The sequence below is a fragment of the Pipistrellus hanaki genome (assembly GCF_964339955.1).
Source record: "Pipistrellus hanaki genome assembly, chromosome: 2".
Lineage (NCBI taxonomy): Eukaryota > Metazoa > Chordata > Mammalia > Chiroptera > Vespertilionidae > Pipistrellus > Pipistrellus hanaki.
The window spans coordinates 176,939,515-176,959,642 of record NC_140504.1 but is presented as its reverse complement, the minus strand read 5'-3'; the positions used below and the strand labels follow the sequence as shown (position 1 = coordinate 176,959,642).

Below are 20,128 nucleotides of genomic sequence, written 5' to 3'. Positions count from 1 at the left end.
GCCCTTTTTATCCTTATAACTTGTTTGAAAAAGTTATAACTTGTTCAAAAAAAATTAGAGTGTTTTAGAAAAAGGCTTGGGCTTTGAAATACAATAGACCTGGCTATCTTACTGGCTCCATCCACTACCTCATATGAAACCTCAAGCAAATTACTGAATTTGTTTCCTCATTTGTAAAATGAAGATAACACCACTCAACTTACAGAGGCCAAAAGGAATAAACAAGTGAAATTTAAAGGGGTCAAGAGCCTGCCTAGCATAATGCCTGGCACATAGTAGGTATTCAGGTACTGTTAGTTCTTTCCCTCTGGAACCCCCCACTGCTTTGATTACAATGACAACCATTTATTGTTTATTGAGTACCTTCTAAAAGCTAGCTGTTGTGTTATTTCATGTCTTATTTCTGATTGCTGGCCTCATTTCTACAAACGAGGTTACTGAGGCCCAGAGCAGGTAGCAGACATGCCCCAGTACACAGAGCCAAACCAGTAAATGGCACAACTGACACTGAAACCCAGATGTGCTCGACTCCACAGCATCCCCTTTTGCAAACATGAGCACATTTTCAATGAAACTATAATCTCTTGGGGGTAAGTACATAAATAGAAGGGTTGAGTCTGTTTGGATAATGAAGTAGAACCACCTTGTGCCGGAAGCCAGTTCCAGCATGTCATAATTACAAGAGTTTCATCAAAAAGTTGACGAAGCTTGGGGGCCCAACAAGGCCTAAGCCACATATGTGATCATCTGTTGGAGTGACTAAAAAGCATCTCCCCCAAACCTGAATAGGATAATCAGACAGCTCAGGGCATCTTATTCTACAAGTTATTGCCTCCTGTAGAACAAACACCGGAACAGCTGTAGGCTATTCCCCAATCTGACAATGCTTCGGTAAACCCTACCCTTTGAAATCCTACCCTTTGAAGCACATGTGTCAAACACAAGGCCCACGGGCCAAATCCAGCCAGCCAGGCCTTGCAATGTGGCCCGCACCGCACTGTCATCACTGCACTCCGCTGTCAGTTTATGACATTGTCAGTTTATGACTGTTCAGTAAACCATTCGGCCCGCGATTTAGGCTGGATTTTAGATTTTGGCCCCTTCTCTGATTGAGTTCGACACCCCTACTGAAGTGTATTATCTCCACCTTGCCTTAGGATAAATTGTGTTAATAAAAAGCATGAGGTCCTGAGACAACAAGAGTCTTTAGCTCCTTTAGCTGAAGCTCCTCTGACCCTCAATGCTTTCAAAACTATCTTTCGTCTTTGGCCTCCTTATTGAATCTACGCACAGCCTTTCTCCAGATTGCTGAACCCCTTCGTGATGCTGGGACAAGAACCCCAGCAACCCTGGTTTCCACATGTGTGGGTGTGGCTCTCATTGCTGAGTGGAGACCTCCTCCTTCCCTTCAGGAGTTTCTACCAGACAGGTCTAGGAGGAGGTGTCCTTCCCACCTTCTCAGCCACTGGCCTTTGCATTCCAATTCCAGCACACTAGAAGAACTTGCAAAATACAATTCACACTGGCAGGAGTTGGTCTGATGCTTATCAGAGGCGATGACATACCACCAGGAGTGGTCCCATGGGCTCACTTAGTTTAAGATAGAGCAACACATACCAGCAAGAGACACATGCATTCAATTCACGGGGAGGTAAACAGATCCAGTCCAACAACCCAGAACCCAAGTCAGGCTGAATTCATTTTGACAGTGACAGTAATATCATCATGGTTAATATTAATAGCAAACATTGAGGCTTTCTACCTGGCAGGCATGGCTTTAATCACTTTATGTCTATTTAATCTTCACAACCACTATTATCTACACTTTACAGACCAAGAGATAAACACAGAGAGGTTAAGTAACTTGCCAAGAAAACATAATCAATAGATCACACTGCCAGTATTCAACCCCAAGGAATCTGGGTCAAGAGTCTGTGCTCTTAACCAATAAACTAAATTAACTATCAGAAAAGCATGAAGTTCAGCCCTGGCCAGTTATGCTCAGTGGATAGAGCATCGGCCCACAGACTGAATAGTCCCGGGTCGATTCTGGTCAAGGGCTCGTACCTTGGTTGCAGGCTCGACCCCATCCCTGGTCAGAAGTAATACAAGTAAGTAGAAAAGTTTTGTTTGAGAAGCATTTGGGGATACAAAAGGAGAATGCAGGCTTAGGGCTCAAGCATTAGATTCAAACAGATGACCTGAGTTCCATCTTCAACCCTGTCACTGACCAGTGAGTGCTCTTAGGCATGTTACCTGCCTACCCTCTCTGAGCCTCAATCACTTCATCTGAAAAATAGATGACATGCTCCTACAGAACTTCTGTGGCACAGTGTAAAGCACACACCCATAGTGAGTGCTTAATAAACGGTAGCCATTTGCCCAGCCAGTGTGGCTCAGTGGTTGAGTGTCAACCCATGAACCAGGTCACAGTTTGATTGCTGGTCAGGACACACGCCAGGTTTGCAGGCTCAGATTGTGCAGGAGGCAGCCACTCAATGATTCTCTTTCATCATTGATGCTTCTATATCTCTCTCCCTCTCCTTTCCTTTCTCTGAAATCAATAAAAAATAAATCATATCTATTTAATAAGTCATAACAGTAATTTTGTAATAAATTTTACTTTTTTATTTATTAGTAATAAACTTTTCTTTATATATATATTAGAGCCAATCTGTAGGACTTTGAATACCATGTACAGTTTGGATTTTATTCTTTTAGCAAAGGGGAGCTAAGTACACAGCACATAGTACATAGGCAAGGAATTCTTGAGAAAAGCCCATACACAGGCACCCAGAATTAAAAAGAGTGAAAAGAATCAATTTTTCCAATTCCAGCCTGGGCACCATCCTTAATAGTTATTTTACTTTCTTAAAAGTCAAATAACCATGCTTTTAGGTGTTTTTCTTTCTTTTCAGTCTCTTAACATTTCCCATTCTCTTGTCGCTTAAAAAAAGAAGTATCATAGAATTTGGAATTTAAAGTGAGCAGAGACATCTCTGAAAACACATCCTGTGCCCTGCCAACCTGTGAGCTCTGAACTCAAACTCCAATGTGTAGCCTGTGCAAAACCAACTTAGGTTCGCAAGGACTAAATGTGGCCAGTTTAGCTTTCAAAGGAGGAAGGCGGTGCAATGACTTCACAGCAATGGGCTGTGGTGGTGGTGGGCTATTGGAGAAATGACTTGACTTTTTCCTTCACACTCTCCCTTCAATGGAGCTTTCTGAGAACTGCCTGTGGTCTGGTGATAAAGCTGAAAGAGAAGTGGGCAGGAGCAAACCAGGAAGAGGGGAGAGAGGAACGGGCAGGAGCTATGTAGGCGGAAAGCACTTCAAGCCATGAACTGTCTAGGTCTCTAAGGTTTAAACAAAGAAGGCAGACTTTTTTTTGAGCACTTGGGATATACAGGCTGGCATATGAGGAAGAGAGGGGGTGGCAGGCCTACTCTTGCAGGAACTTCGTGCATCTGGCCTCTAGTTAGACATAAGGCCTTAGGCTGGCATGTGGGGAGGAGAGGGGGTGCAAAATGCTAAGGGCAACAAGTTCACACTTGTAAAAATGTAAATGAACAAGCCATCAATAAAGAGGTGAAAAAGCACAGGGTTTGTCTAGAAACAATGACCAGTCAAGTGTGAAGTCAGGGGAAATGAAGGTGAGAGTTGGGGCAGATAAGACTAGAGAGCCTGCCTCAGCCAGGCCTTGCAGAACCTTAACTCCAGGCTGAAGAATCTGAATTTTACTCTGTGGACAGCAGGAGATGATGCAGTGTTCAAGGTCACATACAAAACATGTAAGTAAGGCATGATGGAAGTTATGTTCTGAAGAGATCCCTAAGGGAGAAAGAGACTTAAGGTAGGAAGGCTCATCACTGTACTAGTTCCGGTAAGAGGATGATAACAACATGTATTAATGGGGATTAAATTATTTTTTTAACCTTCAAAAGATTTTAAAATTGTAGGAAAAGGATGAACAGAATTTGGTTATCTATAATAATAAAAGCATAATATGCTAATAGACCGGACGTCCTTCTGGATGAAGCTGGGGCTGTGAGGGAAACCCAGGTCCCAGATGCCAAGAGAAGGCAGGCCTACTCTTGCAGGAATTTCGTGCATCGGGCCTCTAGTTAGACATAAGAGGGGAGGGAAGAATCAAAGATGACCAAGGTCTTTAGCGATGCATTAACAGAAAAGAAACTAGAGAGGAGGAAGGAGTAGAGAAGGAAGTGAGGGTAGTTATTTGGAAGAAAACAGCCTGGGCACCCTCCCTCCAGGGAGCACACACACCCTGAGCCTTTCCCTTCCCTCTCCATTTCCCTTTCCCTTCCACCTCCTTCTCCCCCAGGAAAAACAACAACAACAACAAAACCAGCCCAGGATAGGCTCTGAAGGGGGCAGCCAGTTTCTAAGCTCTTGGTGGTGAGAATCTGAATTCCTAAATGTGTTTCTCAAACAAAGCCCCCCTAACTAACTCAGCATTCCTTAAGCCATGTGTGACCCTCTAGGAGACAAAAACATTCACTCCCATTTTACAGATGGAAGAAAGAAAAGTTAAGAAACATGACTTATGTTGTACCAAAGTGCATTAAAGAAAATATAAATATACAGGCCACTTAGCCATATACTTTCTTTCTTTTCTTTTCTTTTTTCTTTTTTTTTTAAACCAGTACCTGGCCCAGAGCCTTTTTAAATATATATAATATATATATATATTTTTTTAAAAAAATATATTTTATTGGTTTTTTACAGAGAGGAAGAGAGAGGGATAGAGAGTTAGAAACATCAATGAGAGAGAATCATTGATCAGCTGCCTCTTGCACATCCCCTACTGGGGATGTGCCCGCAACCAAGGCACATGCCCCTGACCGGAATCGAACCCGGAACCCCTCAGTCCACAGGCCGACGCTCCATCCATTGAGCCAAACGGGCTTTGGCTAAAAAAATATATATTTTATTGATTTTTTTTACAGAGAGGAAAAGAGAGGGAGAGCTAGAAACACCGATGAAAGAGAATCATCTACTATCTGCCTCTTGCACACCCCCTACTGGGGATGTGCCTGCAACCAAGGTATATGCCCTCGACCAGAATCGAACCTGGGACCTTTCAGTCCGCAGGCCGACGCTCTATCCAATGAGCCAAACCCGTCTCTGCTAGCCATATACTTTCAACTTCTCATCATTCATACTTGCTAGCTTCAGTTCACATAGGCATCCCTGGGAAAGCCTACGAATCGGTTGCAGTATATTTCAAGCAGCAAAGAAAGCATGCAAGTCAGCCAGCCTCTCTGTTCCAACACTGTCTTCCCTCTAATAAATATTGATGCCTCCCTCTTCCTGAACCTTCGTCCCTGAGGGTTTTTTCTGTGCAAAGCTCCACTTCTAAATAAACATTTGTGGGTCACTTCACTTTGCTCTAGACTTCTACTGTAGAATTCCAAAACAAACTGTTTTCTAAAGGAAGTCTTCAGGGGGTTCTCCAGTTCTAGAAACAAACAAGGTTAAACGGGACAAAAGGGAAATGGAGAAGGAGACAACAAAAGGAGGAAGAAAAGTGAACACCGTTTTTTTTTGTTTTGTTTAAAGAAACAAAGTGATTCAAATTAATTTGCTTAGCTGCCTGCAGAGCTTGCCCCAAAGGTGGAGAGGACAGGCCGTATTCCTGCTGTGGGATAAACATCTAGGGAAATTAATTCATTTTCCCCAGGGTAAAAGGACGTTGGTCACACAGACTTTACTTATTGAGAGACAGACAGACAGACAGACAGACAGACACACCCAGGACCTATTTTCCAACATTCGCTCTGGCTTCTACCCTGACGATCTGGGTTACCCTTTATGCTACCCTGAGATATAAATAGCATCCATTTCCTTTCTCAGGCCTGGCCGACTGTAAGCTTTGTTTCCTGGGTCCAGGGGAAAAAATACTCATGGCACATCTCACTCTAAATGTGAGAATTAGAATTTACTACAAAGCTGCCTCACTTTGAATCAACCACGGGGGGGGGGGGGGGGGGGGGGGGGGTGGAGGGGGAGCCACTTCAAAAGGCTGAAATTTGCTATTACCATTTTGATAAATTGGCCCAGAATTGCCCCAGTGGGACTTCTGAGTAGCCGTTTCCTTTCCGGTGCGTAGCTCAGAATCCTCCAGAACACAGGTCTTCGCGTGAGTCCAGGATAAAGTGCAGGTGAATATTTTACAAAATGACGTGGATGTCCTGAGCTTTATACGGGATTCCCCAAGAGGATCTCTGGATGAGAGCACCTTCATTCGCTAGACAGATGTAAGGAGGCATGTCTCCTGAATTTGAAGACATGGACTCCAATCTAAAACTAGCTGCATTTCATTTTCCTACAACAGTCCCTACCACCTGGATTCAAGCAGAGACCAATCAAAGAAAGGAAGAGACATCTGGGAGAGCAGCAGCAAAGTGAGATCTTTCCTTTCTCTGCCAAGGCAAAGGTGAAGAGTAAAGATCAGATTCACCTCTCAGGTGCTCTCACTCTTGGCTCACCCTACAAAGACCACCTCTCTGTCAGACTGTCATCTCCTCAGGGGAGCCCTGTTTCTCCTGATGTGCATGACAAATAGCATTAAAGAATTTTTATTTTATTTTTTTTAATTTCAGAGAGGAAGGAAGAGGGAGAGAGACATAAAACATCAATGACGAGAGAGAATCGTTGATCAACTATCTCCTGAATGCCCCCTACTGGGGATTGAGCCCACAACCCAGGCATGATGTGCCCTGATTGGAATTGAACCATGATCTCCTGGTTCAACCTCTTGAGCCACACCAGCCGGGCCAAAGAGCATTTTTTTAAAAATATATTTTATTGATTTTTTACAGAGAGGGAGAGAGAGATAGAGAGCTAGAAATGTCGATCAGAGAGAAACATCGACCAGCTGTCCTCTGCACACCCCCCACAGGGCATGTGCCCGCAACCAAGGTACATGCCCTTGACCGGAATCGAGCCCGGGACCTTTCAGTCCGCCGACCGACGCTCTACCACTGAGCCAAACCAGTTTCGGCGCAAAGAGCATTTTTAAGCAGCCTTGGGCTGGTTCCCCAGGCTATTGGGAAGTCGATATTTTGAGCAAATATAGAAAGTACCAAATCCTCTGTTTCCCTTGGGGCCATCCAGGCTGGGGTCCAAAGGGTTCGTTCCTTCCACCTGTTTTAGGTGTGACTCTCCTCCGAGGTCAGAACAAGTTTGGAAACACAGTTGACTCAAACAGAACTGGGTGTTCGGTACTAATACTTCCCAATTTTAACATGAGCAACTAGAAATTACTAAAATAAACCCCTTCCCTGGAGGTATTATGATGGGAACTAATAATTTCAAACCAAAAGTAAAACCAAAACGTTGACAAAAATATCTCACCAGTGTGTAGCTAGTTTGTGGGTTTTTTTTGTTTTGTTTTGTTTTGTTTTTTAAGGAATGAAAAGATGCTGACATCCCTGCATCCTTTATCACCCAGCACAGATAACTGGCTTCAGAGCTGTGCTGACTTCTCACAGAAGACCTCTCTCTCTCTCTACTTAGGAAGTGAGACACTCCCACAGCCTGGTTCTGGTGTGCCAAGAAGACAGAACCCACCTCTTCCTGTTGCCATTGGGCCTGTTTTCCACAGGCTGGATTCTGGCAGCCTCTCTCGAGGAGCTACGAATGGGATATGTTCTTAATCTTAAGGGGTCCCAGAGCCATAGCCCAGAATGTCATGGAAACTGAAGCAATAGCCTGTCTCAAGATCAGCACACGTTATCAGGGCTCACCCCATGAACGATGCCCACTATCAGCACCATCAGGTGCTTTGACCACGTCTTGTGGTGGCTGCAGTGAAGGAATAGCATAAGCACTGCGGAAGTCCTCTGCCTGCCTCGTTTCCTCTCATTTTCTAAATTATGCAACATGCTATCCCCCCGCCGGTCACAGTTTCCAGCCTTGTGAGAGTCACAGTGAAGTGCTGGCCCACACTTGACACAGCTACTTGAGACTCTTTATCTCCAGCAAATGGCTGAGAAAAGTGGTCATGCCAAAGCTCAAACGTAACAGGAGCCACATGGGCATGCCCAGGACAAAGAAGAAAAAAAAACAAACAAAAAAAACCACCAGGCGCCCTTGCAGAAACACGTAGGAGCTGGACAGAAAATACAGGTGCGCAGGTCCTCCCTAAGCACAGACTGACCCACATTGCAGCCGCGGGCTGCGTGCTCTCCAAAAGGCAACCAACCTTCAGCTCAACAATTGGCCTTTTGTGCTGCACAAGGGTTTGGGGGGGGGGGGGAAATCTAGTCCCTTTCCCCTGGAACCTCATCCGGGTCTCCTTTCCCAGGGTGGACAGGGCTCTCCTGGACTCCGGCTCTGCGCACAGCCCAATCCATAACGGAGCTGGGGACCGACCAGGGAGCCAGAGGGCCCCAGTCTGCACACCATCCCTCACCCAATGGGAGGTTCCGTCGGGTCGTCTGCTCCCCGGCACAAGCCAATCTCGGAAAGTCAGAACGGAACTGGCTGAAGGGGAGGATGTCCTCAGGCTCAGAGAGGGGCAGCGACTGGCCCCAGATCACACAGCGGGTCAGAAACAGAGTTTTACTACACAACCCCGGCCTCGGGGTTCCAGAATATATCCCACGGCCATCCGCCTGCCCACGCCACGCCCGAATAAAAATAATTAACATCCGCCGAACCGGTTTGGCTCAGTGCACAGAGTGTCTGCCTGCGGACTGGAAGGTCCCGGGTTCGATTCCGGTCAAGGGCATGTGCCTTGGTTGCGGGCACATCCCCGGTGGGGGCTGTGCAGGAGGCAGCTGGTCGATGTTTCTCTCTCATCGATGTTTCTAACTCTCTATCCCTCCCCCCTCCTCTCTGTAAAAATCAATAAAATATTTTTTAAAAATAATAATCATTAACATCCCCTCTCAGAACTTCAGCCCCAGTGTCCCCACCTCCGCGGGACTTAGAACCTCGATCTTGACGGCGGCGTGTGCCTCCACCCGCCAAGCCGCAGGTCCTGCCCACCTGCGGGCCGGCCCCGCCGCCGCTCCCGGCCCAGAGCCCCCGCCGGCTGCCCGCCGCCCGCCCGCCGAACCTGAAGAGTCGCGGTCCCGAGCACCCGCGGCGGCGGACATCTCCCTGCAGCTTCCTCAAGCTCTTCATCTCGCCGCCCGCCCGCCCCGCCCCGCCTGGGCTGCCCCGGGGGGTCCGCCCCTGCATGACGCCTCCGCCAATAGGAAGCCGGTTATCTCCATAACCACGCCCCCTACAGAGAATAGAGCCCGCCCTTGCAGCCAGGCCTCCTCCAATCGCCACCGCCCCTTTTCGGATGGATACCTGCCTCCGCCAATTCTGGCGCACCCAGGCCAGGTGCCTGGGGCAGAGTTCCAGCCTAGCGGCGAGGGTTCCGTCTCGGTGCACCTGTGTCGAGACAGCCACTGGAACTCAGGATCCCGGGTCGCAGGGTCCAAGCCTGAGGCAGGAAGAAGGAGGAAATACTGAGCCACGGGCTTGATAGGGCAGGCTTCCCCTCTGATGACCCTGAGCCAATCGCTCAGGCTCTTGGAAGAGTCTCCAAGCCTGTGTTTCCCTGTTTTCCTTCACGCACAAAGTGGGTCCTAAATTCAAATGCAGTAATAACTGTGCAACCACTGCTGGTGGGAATGCAGACCGGTGCAGCCACTGTGGAGAACAGTATGGAGTTTCCTCAAAAAACTGAAAATGGAACTCCTAGGGAGTTCCTAGGGATAGGAACTCCATTCCTAGGGATATATCCTAAGAAACTGGAAACACTAATCAGAAAGGATATATGCCCCCCTATGTTCATAGCAGCACAATTTACATTAGCTAAGATTTGGAAATAGCCTAGGTGCCCGTCAGCAGGTGACTGGATCAGAAAACTATAGTACATCTACACAATTGAATACTATGCTGTCATAATAAAGAAGGAATTCTTACCATTTGCAGCAACGTGAATGGAACTGGAGAACATTATACAAAGTAATATAAGCCAGTCAATGAAAGAAAAAAACCACATGATCTCACTCATTTGTGGATAATAAAGAACATTATAAACTGATGAACAAAAGGATAGATACAGAGGCAGTAAAGCATCAAACAGACTGTCAAATCACAGCGGGAAGGTTAGGGAGAGGTGGGGAAGATAAGAGATCAACCGAAGAACTGATATGCATGCATATAAGAATAACCAACATATGCAAAACATTGTGGGTGAGGGCATGTATAGGAATGGGGGGGGGGGGGCAATGGTAAGATATGTACACATATAATACCTTAATTTTTAAAAATGGAAAAAAAAATAACTGTGCAACCAAAAGGTAGACCCATGCCATTCCCCCAATCTCGTGGTAATTGTGTGCCAAGGGCTATGCTTCACAGGTATCCTCAATCCTCACGACAAACTTTAGCAGGTAGGGAACCATTAACCAAGAGCAACTGAGCTCAGAGGGGTGAAGTCTGAGGTCACAGAGTGAGAGGCAGAGTTGGGGACTCAAATAGATGTCAGTACTAGGGAGTGAGTAGAATGTTTTAACTACCCATAATCTCCATCAGCAACTCGCAAGCCACTCCAAATAAGCACACTCTAAAAGCAGTGTGCTTGCTATGAAATACTCCTTCCAGACAAGTCCTCTGGTTCCCCCTTAACCAGACTGCCGTCCGACCTTCTTAGAAATTCTTGAGTCTCCTCTGCCTGTCACTCAAACTCAGATCTGTCTGGTTTCCAAACACTTGCTGTTACTTTCTACGCTACCCTGCCCGCTTCCCTTGTAGAAATTCATGAACCTGACCAACCTGAAACGAATTTCCAATGGCAACAGAAATGAGGAGATTTTGGTCCCTGCCCTGATGACGACAGCACTGCCAGGCACAGCTTTTAAATTATTTTCAGGATTTTCATGCTATTAACCTATTCCGGGCCTCATCTGCTCCTCATAAAACTCTTTTTTTTTTCCTCATAAAACTCTTAGTAAGGCAAGTTCATGTCTCAATTATAAGAAATAATAAAGCTAAGGCCACGTAATCAAATATATTATTCACATTTACAAGTAGGAAGTGGCAGAGCTGGGATATGAACTGAAATCTCTGGTCTCCGTGGGCTTTGATGTTAGAACCTGGGGTTCCAAGTCCTATGACTTTGGGTAAGTTACTTACCTTCTCCATGTCAGTCAACTCATCTATAGAACAGAATATCTGCTCTTCAGGTCTGCTCAAAGACTGAACAGGAGGAAGTGTTGTCGTCTAGATGTCTAGAAGAATGTCTGGCACGTAGGTGCTCGATTAATGGCAGCTAATTCTTTTCTCTGTCATCTAGTGACCAAGGCACTTGCGCTCCCTGGCTTTTTGTGCTGCAAAAAGGACTTTTACCTGTAACCTTATTCTGGACTTCAGCCTCTTTATCCGTAAAATGCCAAGAATTATGCTGATGGATATCCAAGAGCCTGTCAGCTCTGAGAGTCCCATCTCACGCAGGCCCCCTCTGACAGCTGCTCAATGAAACGAGTCAGTATAGTTTCCCTGTTGACCCCAGATGTGGAACCCAGAAGGGAAAGCAGGTAAAGGGATTGACAGACAGACACTTAAGCTTAAAAGAGGAAGTCATCCCCAACTTCTCTCCTTCATTCTCACAGCCGGGTACCAAGCTCTGTGTGTCCATTTAACACATTGATTAAGTGACAGCCACTGTTCTAAGCACTGGGGCTAAAGTTATGAACATTTTGTGAACACCCAAACTCATTGCTTCTATGGTGCCTTCATTCTCATTTGTATGATCTCTCCAGTCTATGCTCTTCCCCATCGTCATTACCAGAACCTTATCCAAGCCTCATATTTATTTACTTTTTAAAATATATTTTATTGATTTTTCACAGAGAGGAAGGGAGAAGGATAGAGAGCTAGAAAACATCGATGAGAGAGAAACATCGACCAGCTGCCTCCTGCACACTCCCCACCGGGGATGTGCCCCCAACCAATGTACATGCCTTTGACCAGAATTGAACCTGGGACCTTTCAGTCCGCAGGCCGATGCTCTATCCACTGAGCAAAACTGGTCTCGGCCATATATATATTTTTTAATATATTTTATTGATGCTGAAACCGGTTTGGCTCAGCGGTAGAGCGTTGGTCTGCGGACTGAAAGGTCCCGGGTTCGATTCCGGTCAAGGGCATGTACGTTGGTTGCGGGCACATCCCTGGTGGGGGGTGTGCAGGAGGCAGCTGGTCGATGTTTCTTTCTCATCGATGTTTCTAGCTCTCTATCTCTCTCCCTCTTCTCTGTAAAATATCAATAAAATATATTTTAAAAAATATATATATATATATTTTATTGATTTTTTTTTTTTTTTTTGCAGAGAGGAAGAGAGAGGGATAGTTAGTTAGAAACATTGATCAGCTGCCTCCTGCACACCCCCTACTGGGGATGTGACCGCAACCAAGGTACATGCCCTTCACCGGAATCGAACCTGGGACCCCTCAGTCCGAGGGCCAATGCTCTATCCACTGAGGTATACTGGTTTCAGCAAGCCTCATATTTCTAATGCCTGAGGACTGCAGCACATTCTCATTGCTCTCCCTGCTTTAGGCTCTCCCCTTCCACACCAGCTGCCAGAGGAACTTGTCTCACATGCAAATTCTGCCTTGTCATTCCAAGGGTTAAAACTCCTGTAGCTCCCAACAAGCTATTGGGCTGGTTATTTATGACCCTTCGTGAGCTGCCTCTCCTGGCTTCTCCTGACCTCTTTCCACACCCTCCTTCCACCAAATGACCTGCTCTTCCCTCCAACTGCCTCTCCTTGTTGCCTTCCTGGGAAAAACTCATCCAAGCTTGAAGTTTCAGCTTGAACATCACCTCCTACACAAAGCCTTCTCTGGGTTGTGTATATGGTACAGGGCGGCATGAGCTTAGGAAGCATGAGAGCAAAACTCAGGAGCTCAGATTTTGGAAGAGACTATCTAATCCTGACTCTGTATTTTACCAGCAAGCCACTGATCCTCTCTGAACCTCAGTTTCTTCATTCGTAAAACGGAGACACTGATAATAACCTTGTAAGGTGGTACTAAAGAAATTGAGATAATGTACGAAAAGTTCTTAGAGCAGTGTCTAACACACAAGTCAACAATGAAGATATTCTTTATATATGGAAGTCGACAAAACTAAGGTTCAAAGTCACACGGCTAGGGACGAGCAAAGATAGGTTTCAAATGCAAGACGCTGTGTAGCTTCAAAGTCCATGTGCTTTGCTGCTATTACTATTATTGCCCCTCCTACAAAATAATAATTGGAGAAGCATTTCCCCTTGCTTATAGAATAAACTTTAAACCCCTTAGCCAGGCATTCAGGGCTCTATAATTGTGTTTTTTCCCTTCCACACCCCACTATGCATCCAAAGCTAGTCTCCTTCCTGGCACCCCCCCCCCCTTCCCCAGGTGTTCAAGCTCCATGGTAAGATGATGATAAAAGGGAGGCCCATCTCCCATTCCTGCAGAGACAAGACTTTAGTCTTAAAGGAAGTAAATAATAGTGTTGGGTGAACACCTAAGCTCCAGCACCTGGTGGCTCAAATTTGCATGTTCTGTGGCTGAGCCTCTGCTCTATACAAACTCTCCTTTACAAACCTGCCTGGCTGATTTCCTGGTCTAAGCAAATTCTGCCCTGCAGGCCATTAATCTCTTCCTGCTGTGCCGAAGCTAGGTCATTTTCTCAGCTGTAGTGGGGGACAGAGCCGGGTTCAAGGGCAGGAGGACCCATAGGTGAGACTTCCCTGGGTTTCTGGCTGTGGCTGACAGGGAAGATGGGCTTGTAGCTGAAACTGGTTTGGCTCAGTGGATAGAGCGTCAGCCTGCAGACTGAAGGGTCCCAGGTTCGATTCCAGACAAGGGCATGGTATATACCTTGGTTGCAGGCACATCCCCAGTAGGGGGTGTGCAGGAGGCAGCTGATTGATGTTTCCCTCTCACTGATGTTTCTAACAATCTCTCTCCCTTCTTCTCTGTAAAAAAATCAATAAAATATATTTTAAAATGTTAAATAAAAAAAATAATAAAAAGATGGGCTTCTAGAAGCTTTGACCAAGCCAACTAGTAAAGGCTTCTGCATCAGAATCACAACCCACCCTCTGCAGCCCTGCCCGGAGCCAGGAGGACAAACTCAGGTCCAGAAACAGGAAATGTGAAAAGCAAGCACCATGGTTGGCTGGGGACCTGGAGGCACGGTGGCCACATGACAGCCCACGGGAGAGGGCACAGAAACGGGGGTGAGAGTCCAGGGTGTGCAAAGTCAACTGGTAGTGGGTAGATTAATAACCAGCCAACCGCCCGACAGAGCCCGGGTCTTACCTACCTGGACAGGCCCTGGCAACTTCCTGCAGGAACATCCTGGTGTGTGAACCAAAGGGAAGCTGGAATGTGAGGCTGAGCTCCGCTGTGTCCAGCTGGACGGTCACATCTGAGCCTGCACAAAGGAGGCTGGAAATGAATCCTGGACCTCCAGGAGCTAAGGATGGATGCATCTTTTCTTTCTTTTTTTTTTTTTTTTAAGAGTTAATCTCTTCTTTTTTAAAAAAAGATATATTTTATTGATTTTTTACAGAGAGAAAGAGAGAGGGATAGAGAGTTAGAAACATCGATGAGAGAGAATCATCGATCAGCTGCCTCTTGCACACCCCCTACTGGAGATGTGCCCGCAACCAAGGTACATGCCCTTGACCGGAATCGAACCCGGGACCTTTCAGTCCACAGGCTGACGCTCTATCCACTGAGCCAAGCCAGTTTTGGCGGATGGGTGCATCTTAAGGCTAGAACCCCCAGAATGGAGAACTAGCAGTCCAAGCTCCTGAAGTCCTTTCAGCCCTTCAGAAACTGCCCGGCCAGCATGTTCAGTGGGTGAAGCCAACTCATAAACCAGGAGGTCAGGGCTGGATTCCCTGTCAGGGCTTAAGCCCGGGTTGTGGGCATGCAGGAGGCAGCCAATCAAATGATTCTCTCTCATCATTGATATTTCTCTCTCTCCCTCTCCCTTCCTCTCTCTGAAATCAACAAAAATATTTTTTTTTAAAACATCAATTCTAGCAAGGCTGAGCTGGATCAGTAAGGGGACTTTCCATACACTCAGCTCCAAATTAACATCATCCTCAACCTGCAGAGGCCATGGACCAAGGCTCTAAAAAGTCATTGGGCTGAAACCGGTTTGGCTCAGTGGATAGAACCTTGGTTGTGGGCACATCCCCAGTAGGGAGTGTGCAAGAGGCAGCCGATTAATGATTCTCTCTCATCGATGTTTCTCTCTATCCCTCTCTCTTCCTCTCTGTAAAAAAAATCAATAATATATATATATATATTTTTTAAATAATAAAATAAAAATAAAAGTCATTGGGCCTTGCCACAACAACACTACACAAAGCTGAAGAGACAAGTCTCTCCCCCCAGCAAGTGGAGTGAGAAGCACACAGAGGCAGATAAGAGAGGCTGGCTGTCAGCCAGTCTTCCCAACTGTGCCAGGCACTTACTTCACACCCAGACCCTGAGCCCTCTGCCCCAGCTACTCACCGAGAATGTAGAGTTCACCATCTGAGGACACTGTGGGGAGGGAAATGGAAAGGCCCTTAGCACTTGAGCACCTCTGCCTCAGCATCCTCCTACTGCCCCACCCCCAACAAGGGCCGTAAGGACCTGGGAGCCCAGAGGAGAGGGACTCATCCCACCCATCCCCACTGTGCACCTTCTTCCAGTGTGAAGTCCCGCGAGACCGGCACTATCTGGTCCAAACAGACATCATCCCCAGTAATGGCCATCCTCCGGTGCGTATACAGGAAGAGACTAAGGGCAGGAAGCAGAGGTGAGGACAGGGTCCGCCGGCCGGCCCGAGGGACCTGTGACAAAAAACGGTGCAACCCCCTTCCCTCCCTGAACCTCTTTTCCCATCTGTAAAGTGATGGTGGTGGATTAGAAACTGTCTAAGGCCCCTCCCTCCCAGCTCTGAGACCCTGAGATTCCCTTGCTGGTGAGGAGACCTTTGACAGGGTTGGTATTCTCTGTGTGTGTGTGTAATATGTGGGTGTTGCTGAGCAGTTCCTATGTGCTACCAAGTGTTTTAGTTTTATTTTTTTAAATATATATATATATATATATATATATATTTAAAAACTATATTTTTAATTAATTTTTTAGAGAGGAGGAGAGAGGGATAGAGAGCCAGAAACGTCAACAAGAGAGAAACATCGACCAGCTGTCTCTTGCACACCCCCTACCGGGGATGTGCCCACAACCAATGTACATGCCCTTGACCGGAATCGAACCCGGGACCTTTCAATCCGCAGACTGACGCTCTACCACTGAGCCAAACCGGTTTCGGCTTTGAATATATTTTTATTGATTTTTTACAGAGAGGAAGAGAGAGGGATAGAGAGTTAGAAACATCGATGAGAGAGAATCATCGATCAGCTGCCTCTTGCACACCCCCTACTGGGGATGTGCCTGCAACCAAGGTACATGCCCTTGACCCAAATCGAACCTGGGACCTCTCAGCTCGCAGGCTGACGCTCTATCCACTGAGCCAAACCGGTTTCAGCTCAAAGTGCTTTAAACCCTTTCCATGTAATGACTCACTTCAACCTGGATAAACAGGTCTGGAGGAGTAAACCCCTTGCTCAAGACTGAGTGTCTTGGAAATAACAGAGCTTGGGTGTGAACCCAGGCACACAGGCCGTCAGACTCAGGATCTGGGCCAGTGTGTTCAACTGCCTCTTCTCCAGAAGCTTCCTCTTCAAATGTCGAGGATTATATGAGCTAATACACATGGAGAGCTTAGAATACGGTATTGTAAAATTGTTAACTGTCATTAGTATAATTATTCTAGAAGACTCGGACTCTGCCCCGGAGGGATGGCTGAAGTCTAGCTGGAGGGTACTGTGAGGAAAACCCCATGGCCCAGACAGGGAAGCCGAACCCCTCACTTACGCGTGTTCTTGGCCTCCATGTTCCGGGCGGTAGCGCACGAGCCCCAGGAGGCGGCTCTGCCTGCTGTCTCCCTCACACAGCACGCCTTGCACTGCCTGCTGCTCAGGGTCAAGGGAAATGGAACAGCAGGCCAGGGCAGCCTGCCCTGCCTGCCCAGCCTGCCCCACCTTCCCTGCTTTTCCCTTGCCCACACAGATTCACTGTGTGACCTTGGGCAAGTTGCTTCACCTCTCTGGGCCTTCCCCATCTGTGAAATGGGAATAATAAACCCCAGCTTCACCGGGGGAGTCGGGAGGAGAGTCCAGTACTGAGGAAGTACTGAGTAAATACCGCTGTCCCTCTCCCTGGATGCTGAGAGAGAGGGAGGGGGGAGAGCAGAAAGATACACAGACTTTCCTTTCCACTTCCCCAGGCCAGGCAGGCCCTGGAGCTGGGAGCTCAGTGCTGGGAAGGATATGATGATGCAATATTTCCCCTCAGCCAGCGTCTCCTGGATGGCCACAGACTGGTCCATGCTGGTCCCTGTGGAGCAAGCACACCCTGGGAGGGTAGATGGGAGGCCCCTTTAGTCAACAAGTTAGCCAGGAGGCGATGGAGCTGTCTGCAGGGGGCTGAGGGGCAGGGAGAGGGCGCCTGTGCAGTGAGAAGGTAGAGGAGGCCTGATCCTCCCCCCCCCCCCCTCCAGGATGGGCCTTGGAAAGTCTCCGAGGAGCGGGGTTACTTCTTTGCCCCAAGTGGGATGTAAAATTTGTTGTGCCGCCCTTTTTCTGGAAGGGTGCCTAGTTCTTCCCCAAGAGGGGTGCAGTGTATTGTGGGAATTGGGGTGCCTGGTCCCATTAATGGGGAAAGGGCATGGCCCCATTGCTCCTGGGATGGGGCTCTGCCTCCCGTTGGGGGAGCAGTATTAGTCCTGCTGGCTCCTCTTTGGGAGGTGTCAGTGGTGTGTCTGCATGGGGGTGGGAGAGGCATCTCGTTCCTCTTTGGAAGGGAAGGTCTCATCCTGGACAAGGACCCCCGTCCTGTCCTGTTCCTCTTTCCCTGAAGACAGGAAAAGTGTCCCATTGCTCCTTGGCCCTCACCCCATCCAGTAGGCCACATTGCATCAGCCACAGGCCATGGGAGTATCCGGTGCTGGCAGCGCAGGACAGGGGTCCCAGCGCTCAGCTTGCCAGCCACCTCCTGGCCAGCTCTGCCCTGGTTCCCCCTCCCAGCTTGCTGTCATCGCCCCTACCTCCTCAGCTGTCACCGCTGGGTGTGCGGGGTTCTGTGGCCCGCGCCCCACCCGGGACTACATTTCCCAGCAGCCCTAGCGCACACCATGGCCACCCAGCCTGCAAGTCCCAGCATGCCTGCGTCCATCCTGGGGGTCTCCCCACCCCTGTTAACTCCTTAGGTGCTGGAGTGTGCGGGACTCCCTATTCCGGGAAGATTTTCCTAATAAATGCCCTGATCCCCACCCCTGACCCTTCACGTCACGGGGCCAGATTTCCCCGCCCACGGCCTGCAAGGAAGGTGGTCACATTTTAAGAGGGAAAAGTAATGCGTTTTTACTTTCTCTTCAATTCCATTCTGAACCCATCTCAGCCAGGTGGGTCAATTCTGCTTCTGCTGGAACTCTTCCTCCCCCAATAACTACCCTGTCCCAGCTTAGAGAGGAACACCACTAGGAAGAACCATTAGCCGGTTTCCAGCTGGAGAAACTGAGGCTCAGAGACGTGGTGCGGTTTTGCCAAGGCGCTGCAAGTGGCAAAACTGAGCCTGGCTGAAGGTCTGACTCCGCTTTTGTGCACTGACACTGCCTCGCACTGTCCTATTTCCTCCCTCAGGTATTTCCTCCCTCAGCCTCACGGGAATGTATTGTGTGCCTTCAACAGAGAACACCCTGTCCCGCCTGACTCAGAGACTGTTTGAGGACAACGGATGTGAACGCACTTTGGAGAGAGGGTGACACTGTTCCGATCATGCTGAGACCCAGTCCTCTCTCCACTCCTCCTCCAGAAGCTCCGTCCCTTCTTGTTCTCACGCCCCTTCCCCTGATTCACCAGGTCACCTGCACTTGGGCAAGGCCCTTTTCCATTTGGCCTCGATTTCCCCATCAAAGATGAGGAGGTGGCTCCAGATGGACAAGGGCCAGCTCAGATGAGGGAGGCCAGGACCGGTCTCTCTCAGCCTGTTGGTCACTTGTCCAACTGTAACCTCGCCATCTTTGCCCCACCACCCTCGCACAGCTGGCCCTCAGAAAGTGTTGACTGAATTAGTGAATTAATGAATGAATTGCCTGAATGAATACACCTGCTCTCAAGCTTTGACCCAAACTGATGGGTCAGTGCTGGGGAAGGAGTGATCCCTGTGACTTCTAACCAGTGCCCCCTCTTCTTGCTCTAAGCTGGGAATGGCTGCCCTCATGCCAAGTCCAACTTTGAATATGTAAACCGATTCCAGAAGCAGCTACCACCTTCTTCCCAATCCTCGCCTCTTCCTGGAAATATCCACAGCACAAAATGGAGCAGGTTTGTTTGAATTTGACTTCAAAGTCCTGTGGGGGATGAGGAAAAAGGAGATTGACTTACACCCTTAGAGATAAACAGGGTGGACGTCACTGCAGGAAAGCAGGGGCACCCCAATTCCAGCCCCACCCTTTTGTTTTAAATATATTTTTATTGATTTCAGAGAGGAAGGGAAATGAGTTATTGATGGGCTGCCTCCTGCACGCCCCCTACTGGGGATCAAGCCTAAATCCTGGGTATGTGCCTTGACGGGAATCAAATGGTGACTTCCTGGTTCATAGGTCTATACTCAACCACTGAGCCACACCAGCTGGGCTCCAGCCCCAATCTTTTTTCTTTCTTTCTTTCTTTTTTTTTTTTTAATATATTTTATTGATTTTTTTATGGAGAAGAAAGGAGAGAGATAGCTAGAAACGTCGATGAGAGAGAAACATCGACCAGCTGCCTCTTGCACACCCCCTACCGGGGATGTGCCCGCAACCAATGTACATGCCCTTGACCAGAATCAAACCTGGGATCTTTCAGTCCCCAGACCGATGCTCTACCACTGAGCCAAACCAGCTTCGGCTCCAGCCCCAATCTTAATGTCAAATGCTGGGGAGCAGGATCTGGGACAAGTGGATGAGGCTGGGCACTTATTTATTTATTTATTTATTTAA

General features: G+C 47.9%; 1 protein-coding gene across 1 annotated transcript in view; it reads right to left on the bottom strand.

Moving 5' to 3' along the window:
* INPP5B (inositol polyphosphate-5-phosphatase B) overlaps positions 1–18,320 on the bottom strand; it is a 52,749-nt gene extending 34,429 nt beyond the window's left edge. Inside the window, 8 exon segments of the mRNA XM_084873277.1 lie at position 9,328; positions 9,330–9,463; positions 14,348–14,458; positions 15,553–15,582; positions 15,725–15,822; positions 16,963–17,057; positions 17,420–17,502; positions 18,194–18,320. Coding sequence (XP_084729403.1) covers position 9,328; positions 9,330–9,463; positions 14,348–14,458; positions 15,553–15,582; positions 15,725–15,822; positions 16,963–17,057; positions 17,420–17,476 — 526 coding nt within the window. The 5' untranslated portion in view covers positions 17,477–17,502; positions 18,194–18,320.
* Positions 18,321–20,128: the final 1,808 nt, after the last annotated feature.